The sequence below is a fragment of the Quercus lobata genome, chromosome 2 (genome assembly GCF_001633185.2).
Source record: "Quercus lobata isolate SW786 chromosome 2, ValleyOak3.0 Primary Assembly, whole genome shotgun sequence".
NCBI classification, from domain to species: domain Eukaryota; kingdom Viridiplantae; phylum Streptophyta; class Magnoliopsida; order Fagales; family Fagaceae; genus Quercus; species Quercus lobata.
Genome location: NC_044905.1, coordinates 57060317 through 57070915, shown reverse-complemented (window position 1 = coordinate 57070915; position 10599 = coordinate 57060317). Strand labels below are relative to the sequence as shown.

Here is a 10599-nt window from a genome sequence, read left to right as displayed (position 1 = left end):
AGGGTTAAAATAACAATTTCAGGCTTACAGCAAGTTTTAAGAGTATAAATTAAATGGATTCCATATTTGAGAGTACACCATAAATAACAAGTTTTAATAGTTGAGGTACAGAATTAATAGTAACCTTTAATTAAGAAGAAATAAATAAGAAATAAAAACCAACCATTAGGAAGAAATTATATATAATGTTTAACCTGAGTTTCCAACCCCATCACATGTCGCTCCACAACTGCCCCCACGACTCACCTCGTGGCGAAGCCTGGAACACATATGAAAGTTGTGATTATCGGGGACGCACGCCAACGTCAGTAAAATTTTTAAATGTAGGAACCCTGCTTACTGTGCTGTCTACCGCATAGATATAAAGGGCTACATAACTGACCAGAGTAAAGCGTATACCCGAAAAAGAAAGTAAGTGCAACCCCCACGTGAACTTAATTACGCTTTTTACTAAAAGAAGAGTGCCACTTTACAAACGTGCCTTTTCTACCTCCAGTTGGGAGGAAACGTTTAACATGGAGGGCTCTTTTGGTGTGAGAAAAGGTGCATGGACTGAGGAGGAAGATATTCTACTTAAGCAGTGCATTCAGAAGTACGGTGAAGGAAAATGGCACCTGGTTCCTGTCAGTGCAGGTATTATTTTAGAATCTAGAGTGAGTGCGATTGATTTCTCTTTTTTCTTTGGCAAACCAAGTTCCTTTGTTTATGTCTCCTCTGTCTTTTTTTTTAGTCTCTGACAAAATCTGTGAACACAACTTTTATTACAAGATTAATGCAGTTTATTGTGGTGGTTTATGTAAAAATGATAAGAAGCAGCAACTCAGAATATGCTATATCAGAGTTGTTGCGAAAATCATGATTAAAAAGGATCTCTTGAGTAATTTAAAGAAAAACTAGGCTATGTTTTAAATAAATAATGCAGTATTGGCTGAGCTTCTTATTTTTTCAATAAATATGTTTCATGCATTTTGCAGGCTTAAATAGATGTAGGAAAAGCTGCAGACTGAGGTGGTTGAACTACCTGAAGCCAAATATCAAGAGAGGAAACTTCGCCGCAGACGAAGTTGATCTTATGCTCAGGCTCCATAAGCTGCTAGGTAACAGGCAAGTCTCGCTAGCAAATAATAATAACTCCAAACACAGAATGTCATTAGTTAAGACTACTGCAGCTTACTGAAGATACGGAAACCATTAAAGAACCAAAGATTAATTAATTTAAAATTTGGGTGAAAACTAGGACAACTAATTCCAAGCTCTCTCTGTCTTTCAAGTTTTCTTTAGAGCTCTTTGTGGGAGAAGAAGGAAGTGAAAAGATGTCATCATAACCATGCGGACAACAACTATAATTATTAATGGTGATGCTTAAAAAAAAAGATACACTAGAAGAGGAGGATTTAAATTTTGGATTTCTCTAGTTGGTGATGATGTCTGTTACATTTAACTTTAGTGTTTTTTCTTATCTTAGAGATGGGGACAGAGCCAAGTATTGGTCCAAGGAGGCCTTGGAAGTGTCCATTTGTTTTGCGTTTTGGATTCACGCGTCTGGGTCTGGCTTCTTTTCTTTTTTCTTTTTATTTATTTATTTATTTATTTATTTTTTGGCCAGCATCTCTTGTATTGTTCATGGGACATGAACAATGCATTAAATCAAATGAACAATATTTTGTGATTGTGAACAATAATCGGAAATTATTTTTTATTGTTTTTCATTTTCAGCAAGTTAAGTGGTATCCAAACGTAGGGCCGGCTCAATGAATTTGGGGGCCCTAGGCGAATACTTTAAATGGGGCCTTTTATTTAATTTAATTATAAATTCATATATTTTTTCAATTAAAATTTATTTTTCTTTCTTTTTGAGAGGCAAAATTACTAATTTAATTTAATTTAATTTAATAATGTTTGAACATTATCATGACTACATTCGTTATTATCATTTTGTTGTATATTTTCATTATCTTCCAACTCTTTTTGATGAATTTCTTGTTCATTTATGAAACCTTCACTCAAATTTTCTACAAAATTTTGTTTTTTACTAGTAATAAATTTGTCCATAACTCCTTTTTGAGATTCAATTAATTCTTCTCTTTGTCTTTTTTTTTTTTTAGTTTTTCATATCCAGATGGATATTTTCTAGTAGACATTTGTAATTAAAAAATATTTATGAATAAATGAAAACAAATCTATAATAAAAAAAATAACAATTTAACTAGAATAATATAAATTTAATGTATAAACAATAGAACCTGGTTTATCAAAAGCACAATTGCACTCTACTTAATATGATCACTTTACAATTTAAACCTGCACAAAAAAAAAAAAAAAATTAATATTAATACAAAGTAAATTATTCTTAATTTATAATTTTGTTATCACTTATCAATACTCTTTTTTTTGTGTAGCATTAAACCTTTTTTTTAGCAAAAGATTGAATCTACTAAGACCAATCCACTAACAAAATGTGTAAGACCCAACTTGATCCACACTAAAACTAAGACAAGCCTAGAGCTCACTATCCCTCATGGTTCCATCCCACTAAATCTGATTTCTTAAAAAAAAAAAATTAAAAAAGGTATAAAGCCAAAAAGAAGAATAGAACAAAACGTGTAAAGCCAAAAGCAAAAGCAAAACAATACCTGATTTCTTAAAATAAAAAAAAAACGTGTAAAGCCAAAAAGAAGAATAAAACAAAACGTGTAAAGCCAAAAGCTAAAGCAAAACAATACTTTACATCTTTAAGGGGTCATCTGGACCATTCCATAGATAGCTAGGCTTCTAGAGAAATCTGTAGCAAAAAAGAAAGAGCAAAAACCCAGCAGCTCCTGTAAAACCCAGCCGCTCCTCTTCAAAAAAAGAAAAAAAAACTCAGACACCCATCAGCTGAAGAAGATCTAAAGCCAAAAAGAAAGAGTAAAACCCAGCAGCTCCTCTTCAAAAAAAAAAAAAAAAAAAAAAAAACTCAGACACCCATCAGCTGAAGAAGATCTAAAGCCAAAAAGAAAGAGTAAAACCCAGCAGCTCCTCTTCAAAAAAATTAAAAAAAAAAACTTAGACACCCAGTAGCTGAAGTAGACGAAAGAGGCAAAGGAAGAGAAAGCAGAAAAGAACCTAAAATGAAGCTCTGTGAACACACCAAGTCTATTGCTAATATCGATTGATGAGTAAGTTAACTAAAAACAGTGTTTTTTTTTTAGAATCAAGATGGAGAGAGAGTCAAAGAGTGAGAGTTTTTTTTTTTCTTCTTTCTTTTTTCTGCCTTTTCTTATCTGTTTCTTCTTTCTGCGGTTTTGCCTATAAGCTAAAGATTTCTGCCTTTTGCAATCTTTTCTTCTGCAAGCAAAAGATTTGGGGATGGGAATAGTGTCACTTCAGTGTGAGAAACGGCCCTTTTTTTATTTATTTTTATTTTTTTCAGATGATGGGAATTGGGATTAGCTTTAATGTCAGTTCAGTGTGAGAAACGGCTATTGGGATTAGCCTTCACGTCAGTTCACAGGCCTTTTTTTTTTATTTTTTGATGGAGTGGGATTAGCCTTCAAATCTTCACGGGCTTCCCTTTTTTTTTTTTTTTTTTTTTTTTTTTTTGGCCTTCATGTTAGGTTCAGAGTGAGAAATGGGGCCATTTAAAAAAAAAAAAAAAAAAAGAGAAATTAATATTATATAATATATTATATTACTATTTGGGGCCCTCTTAGAAGTTGGGGCCTTAGGCGGTTGCCTTAATCGCCTATAGCTTCAGCCGGCCCTGTCCAAACGCATACTAAGGTTTAGAAAAAAATAAAATAAAATAAAATAAAAACTTATATATTTAAGGTTGATTTAGAATTTGAGCCTTAAAAAAATTAAACTCGGCCCCTTGAACTATAAAATATTCCAAATAACAACAAAAGTTAACTCAAACAATATTAACATAGGCCGAAGAACAACAAAACTACCGTAGGGGATCATGTTATTTTGCCATTTGATCTTGACGAATTCCCCTGCTATAAAATAAATAAATAAAATTCTCTCTCCATACATGAATATTTTTTTTAATTAATAGTCCTATGAGTTCCTTGACATTTATCATTATATAGCTAAAACGGTTAATATAAGAAAGATGCCTCCCTTAATGGCCTCGAACAATCTGGTATCCTTCTTAATCCTCATGTCCTAAAACATTAGGACAGAATAGTCAAGTCAAGAACACATTTTAGATATCGTTACAACTCTCATCCTTTCTACATCATTTGCTACAACTTTTTGAAGGCGGGTTGATACACATTTGTAAGGACTCAATTTGTAACGATCCCAAATTGGTATTGGGTTCGTATGTTAAAAACCCAAACAATAAAATTTGTAGAGAGCGGGTTAAAAGGCTAGGCCTTGGTCACCGAACAGTGGTTAGTCATGGTGTTTATGGTAATTGCATAGAGGTGAACCGTGCTTGTCTAAGAAGTCTTTCTCCTTGGCACGGCCTGAGAGGCTCTGGTTCTTGGCCTTTTTTTCCAGCCACTTTCTAGATTGCTTCCTTCACCTTTTATACTAGCCTTCACCCTCCCTCCAACGTCCACGTGTAGGCTCAGCTTTCTAGGGCTGATACTTATCTTATCAGCCCATACCCAAAGTGGTTGGGGGTAGTTATAAAAGCTGAAAAACATTGCTTTATCAGGTGCAGAGTACTTAATTGTGGTAATGACAGCCTTTCCCTTGTCTTTTGTCGCCACACTGTTCAAGACCCCTTTCCCCATCAATGTAGAGGTGTTTAGCTATTCCTTGAACCACTCCTATACCATACTCGCCATTTTTTCTAGGAGTGCTTTGAGATGCTGAGGACAGAGTTGTCCTCGGCTATATCTCTAGGCCATTTGAACTTTCGTTGTATGTCCTCGGCAATGTCCGTCCTCGGCAATGTCCCTCCTCGGCTCGGGCCTTGGGCCCTAACGTAAAGTGGGCTAGGGTCACAAGTTCTCTGGCCCCACAATAGCCTCTCAAAATCCTGCTGTCCGGCCCTTCGGACGGAGATGAGGGTTTTGGTGACGTCGGGCCTATGTCATGGCTTGCTAAGCCTCGTCCTTCATCAATGCTAGTGCTTCTTCATTTGCTTAGGACATGCTCCTGATTAGGAGACATTCCCTTAGCTTTACTCACGCTGCGTTCTTGCCGTTTCAGTGCACGATGTGCATCTTTAATAAGTTCCCTTTACGAGGTGACGCAAATCCAACGGTTGAAGACGGCGTTGGGAGTTGGGTGGGACTTATCTCGTTTGTAGCTCTTCTTAAAGATTTGTATAGAGTAAATGCCACCAAGCTCGCCCCCCATATAAGAAGTGCGGTGGGAGGTCATTTCCTTTATTCGTAGGCCCTTTAAACCTTCCAAATCCCTAACTTTCCAGTTGTGCCCCTAGCCCCTATTACCAGTGTGACTGAGCCCTAGGGAGTGATATGATCAAGTCTAGGATGAGGGCAAAGGGCCTACACCCTCTCCAGAAGCATTGAGTTTCCCTGAGACTCAAGATGGCCCGGTCAGAGCAAGGGAGACAAAGACTCAAGACACTTCTTCCTCTTGACAAGGCAAGAAATGAGCCTCTTCTTCCTTCAATCAAAATTCGAAACAGGTGGAGGTCACATCAGATTTTTGGTGCTACAGCACTGAGGTTTCTCATCGTCGGTTCCATCCGCTCTCTCTTAAGCGCTGTTAATATGATACCTACTTGATTGCAGTCAGAGCTGGTACGGGGGTTAGGCTCAACTGCTTCTTCCTCTCTTCCATCACTAGGGCCACTTAGGTGCCTCCGCTTCTTCTTCTCTTCCATCACTGGTGCCACCCAGGTGCCTCTGCTTCTTCTTCTCTTCCATCACTGGTGCCATCCTAACGCACTTAGTTACTGTTAGGGCAAAATTTTGAAGGATTTATTGTTTCCCTATATTCTTTTTCTTTTTGCTTCTGTATTTAGCTTCTGGTATGGGCTTGTTTAAGCTCCTTATTGTACGCTGTACTACTTCTTTGTCTAATAAAAGATGACTTTGTCTCATTTTGTGTGTTTTTTAATTTCTTCCATAATTATTTTGTGAATGGATGTGTTGGTATCCTTTTCTTTTGAACAATACTTAGGGCCGAAACCTTTGTTACCAAAGAGCTATCGCTTTGAACTTATTAAAACTGATGGGCACAATAATGCCGACTTGAAGTAGGTTAGCCATATAAGACTGACCGAAATAACAGCTGAATGCTTTGTATTGCATGTGGGTTGATCACCCGAGGATGGGTAACCTAAAATGAACCATCCGAGAGGGTCGCTGAGCACTAGGATGCTCTGCCACGTTCCTGACAATATTCATAGCCCCTATAGGTTTGAGTCCGAGGATCATGCAATACCTTGGTTCTGTCCAAAACTTAGATTTTTCTTTAAGTAGTTGGTTTCCCCATAGGTTTGAGTCCGAGGACCATGCAATACCTTGGTTCTGTCCAAAACTTATAGTTTCTTAAAGTAGTTGGTTTCCCCACAAGTTTGAGTCCGAGAACCATGCAATACCTTGGTTCTGTCCAAAACTTATAGTTTTTGCTTAAAGTAGTTGGTTTCCCCACAGGTTTGAGTCCGAGGACCATGCAATACCTTGGTTCTGTCCAAAACTTATAGTTTTTGCTTAAAGTAGTTTGTTTCCCCACAGGTTTGAGTCCGAGGACCATGCAATACCTTGGTTCTGTCCAAAACTTATAGTTTTTGCTTAAAGTAGTTAGTTTCCCCATAGGTTTGAGTCTGAGGACCATGCAATACCTTGGTTCTGTCCAAAACTTATAGTTTTTTTCTTAAAGTAGTTGGTTTCCCCACAGGTTTGAGTCCGAGGACCATGCAATACCTTAGTTCTGTCCAAAACTTATATTTTTCTTTAATGACTCAAGGATTAGCCCCTTGAAAAAGGTGTGGGGCACTGACTTGATGTTAGAAGCCCCTAGAACTGCCCGTGCTACTGTCACTTCGAAGGGTAGCCCTTTGTGAAACTTTTATATTAGAGCAACAACGGCAGGCTGCTGGAAATGATGGAGGGGTTTTCGCAGACCCTTATTTGACAGTGGCTTGATCCTACCACCGCCTGTGCCAATGCACAAGCCTTCCCACAGACGGCGGCAATTGTAAGGACTCAATTTGTAATGATCCCAAACTGGTATTGGGTTCGTACGTTAAAGGCCCAAACAATAAAATTTGTAAAGAGTGGGCTAAAAAGTTAGGCCTTGGTCACCGGACAGTGGTTAGTCATGGTGTTTATGGTAATCACACAGAGGTGAACCATGCTCGTCCAAGAAGTCTTTCTGCTCGGCACGGCTTGGGAGGTTCTGGTTCTTGGCCTTTTTTCCCAACCACTTTCTGGATTACTTCCTTCTCCTTTTATACTAGCCTTCACTCTCCCTCCAACGTCCACGTGTAGGTTCAGTTTTCTAGGGCTGATACTTGTCTTATCAGCCCATACCCAAAGTGGTTGGGGGTGATTGTAAAAGTTGAAAAACATTGCTCTGTCAGGCGCAGAGTACTTAATTGCTGTAATGGCAGCCTTTCCCCTGTCTTTTGTCGCGACACTGTTCAGGGGCCCTTTCCCCATCAATGCAGAGGTGTTTAGCTATTCCTTGAACCACTCCTATACCGTACTCGCCATTTTTTCTAGGAGTGCTTTGAGATGCCAAGGACAGAATCGTCCTTGGCTATATCTCTAGGCCATTTGAACTTTCGTTATATGTCCTCGGTAATGTCCATCCCCGGCTCGGGCCTTGGGCCCTAACGTAAAGTGGGCCGGGGTCACAAGTTCTCTGGCCCCACAACATTGATGTTCACACAATAAATAGATTACCTTCTCCAAATTAATCATAACCACGAGCAATGAAAAAGGAGTTCAATGCACTTGGAAAGACTCATACATATTGTTTGGTTGATGTAGCTCTACGGAAATATGCTTTTGGACGTCAATAGGCATTAAAAAAAAAAAAAAAAAAAAAATCAAGACTCATTTTGATGGTTTTTTTAGCTATATATTCCAGTTAAATGGTTCATACAGAAAAATGGGATTATGAATAGACATTTGCTCTTGTTTCTCATCTCCTCTATGTGCTCACACTAATCGAAATGGTTACCTTTTGACATCGGCTATGCTTTCAAATGGATATAAAGAATGACTTCCTCAATGGTTATTTAAGTAAATAGGTCTACATGTAGCCTTTTCCTAAACTTTTACATCTACACCATGAGATCTATCATCTTTGTCGAGCTTATACGGCCTCAAGTAGACTTCTTGGACTTGGTTTGCTAAGAGCATCCACACTAGATGTGGTAAATGTGCCAAATGTCAAATATTTGGCACGTTTGCCACATTAAACACTAAAAAACCTCATTTATCAGATGTTCCAAATTTTATAAATTATGCAACATTGAACAGTAGCATCACAAATTTACCACCGTACGGACGAAATGTGGTATAAAATTTATTATTTTTTTATTCGGCTTTTCTCTCTCCTCTCACTTCTTTAATTGATTTTTTTTCTCCCCAACCGGTGTTCTTTCCTCTCCTCACAATCTGTCTCTCTCTCCCAACCGGTGTTCTTTCCTCAAATCAAACCCAAAAATATTCTTTCTTCAAATCCAAAAATCAAACCAAAAAATCCTCAAATCCAATTCCCAGTTCAAAACAAAACCCAGAAATGGAATCATCACAAACCCAGAAAGAACAAAGGAATCAGCGATGGAGGCGAGGTAGAGCTTGGTGCTAGGGATGGCGAAGCCATGAAGATCTGCGTGCGAGCAGTAAGCGAGGTTTGTGAGGGCGAGGTCCACCGCCGGAGTGTTCGTCACGATCATAGGATCAGAATCGTCGTGGGCATCGATATTGAGGTGAGATCGGAATCGATGTTAGGTGAGATCGGAGTGTTCGTCACGATCGTGGGGATCGACGTTGAGGTGAGATCGGAATCATGGGTTGTCGGTGCTAGTGGGTTTTGGTTGCCGGTGCAAGTGGATTCGTGGCTTGGGGTTGGCAGTGCTAGTAGTTTCGTGGGTTTAGGTTGCCGGTGCTAGTGGGTTTTGGTTGTGTTTTCTGGGTTTGAGTTGCTATGTTTTCTGGGTTTGGTTAAGTGTGTTTTAATGGTTTTTGTGGTGGGTTGTTGATGACGGTGGTTGTGGTGGTGTTGTTTTTAGTTTTTTGTTTTGCAATGGATTATGGCTGCCATGGTGGTGGTGGTGGCGGTGGCAGTAATATTGTGGTTGTTATTTATTGTGTTAGATATATTATTTTATTGTGTTGTTTATATTATTTTAATGTGTAGTAAATATTATTTTAATGTATAGAGTTGAATGATAAAATATCTAATAAATGGGATGTTGTAAAATGATGTGGTAAAATAATAAAATAGGTATTTAGTATGGCAAAATGGCATAAATTATGCCACAGTTGCTGTGGATGCTCTAAGTTTAACTCCACAAATTCTTGCCTTGGTATTCTACCAGTTCCTATTATTTTTTTCTTTTCATTCTTTGCACTAACCATGACACTATGTTGTTGACATTATTATCACTGAAGATGCCTTAAACAGTTGGACAGTATCTTGAAACTCAAGCAATTTCCTGGTCTGCAATTTTAAGACAGGATCTTGGTATGCTTAGTTATTTTCTTGGAGTTGAGATCTCTTGTTTAATATATAAAATATAAATTTTCACTCTCTTTTATTTTTAGTTTAAATATAAAATTTGATAATTGTGGTAATTATTAGTAGGAATTCATTAAAATTGTCTTAGTATACTGAAGAATATGATTCTCCAAAAAAAATAAAAATGGTAAAGAGATTCTAGTTTAAATACAGCTAGCTCCTCCCTCGCTAAAAACCTGGAAGTCATTTGCCACTAATTTTTTCCCTTATTGTTTATGCATGACAACATGGTCTTCTTTAGTAAACAGATTACAAGTTAATCAATAATTATTTGAACTTTTTTTTTTCTTTTTTTGTATAGATGGTCACTTATTGCAGGTAGACTTCCGGGAAGAACAGCTAATGATGTGAAAAACTATTGGAATACACACCTCCTCAAAAAGGGAAGTTCACACATCACCAAGCTGAAAGAAAAGCCCCAAGATATGGTGAAAGTGAACGTAATAAAACCAAAACCTAGGACTTTCTCCAAAAACTTTACTTGGTTAAGTGGGAAATCTGCAATTGTAGGAAGCTTTCAAAAAAAGGAAGATGTCAGAGACATATCTCAAACACCAATGCAATCGGAGAGTAGGATTAACTGGTGGAAAAGCTTGTCAAATTGCGGGGAACTTGATGAGAGAGCCACATGTACGCAATGTGGCAGGTTGAATGAAGCGCCCAAAGAAACCTCTTGGGCGGAGGAAATAGTACCGGAGGCAAAAGTGGTGGGAGACACTCTAGATGAGGATGTCCTGAATTATTGGGGTGACTCACCTCTTGATATGGACCTTTGGGAGTTTCTCAATGCAGAATAGGAATAATCGTATAAGGAAAAAAAAAAAAAAAAAAAAAAAAAAAAAAAAAAACTTGTTTTACAATGTACGTGTGTATAAAACATACTACCGTGTAAAACAAACATCTAGTAAAATAGTCTTTATATAGTTTTTCTTA

At 37.8% G+C, this 10599-nt stretch overlaps 1 protein-coding gene across 1 annotated transcript; it reads left to right on the top strand.

Moving 5' to 3' along the window:
• The first annotated feature begins 433 nt into the window (after nucleotides 1-433).
• Nucleotides 434-10097, top strand: LOC115978085 (transcription factor MYB114-like). Its single transcript, XM_031100110.1, has 3 exons — nucleotides 434-633; nucleotides 975-1097; nucleotides 9968-10097. The coding sequence occupies exons 1-3, from the start codon at nucleotides 516-518 to the stop codon at nucleotides 10015-10017; spliced, it is 291 nt and encodes a 96-aa protein (XP_030955970.1). The 5' UTR covers nucleotides 434-515; the 3' UTR covers nucleotides 10018-10097.
• Nucleotides 10098-10599: the final 502 nt, after the last annotated feature.

Bases quoted from the DNA above. Each gene is read 5' to 3' on its own strand.
- LOC115978085 (XM_031100110.1), top strand. From the start codon at position 516: ATGGAGGGCTCTTTTGGTGTGAGAAAAGGTGCATGGACTGAGGAGGAA. The intron at 634-974 runs GTATTATTTTAG...TGCATTTTGCAG, and splicing joins CCTGGTTCCTGTCAGTGCAG to GCTTAAATAGATGTAGGAAA. The intron at 1,098-9,967 runs GTAACAGGCAAG...TTTTTTGTATAG, and splicing joins CAGGCTCCATAAGCTGCTAG to ATGGTCACTTATTGCAGGTA.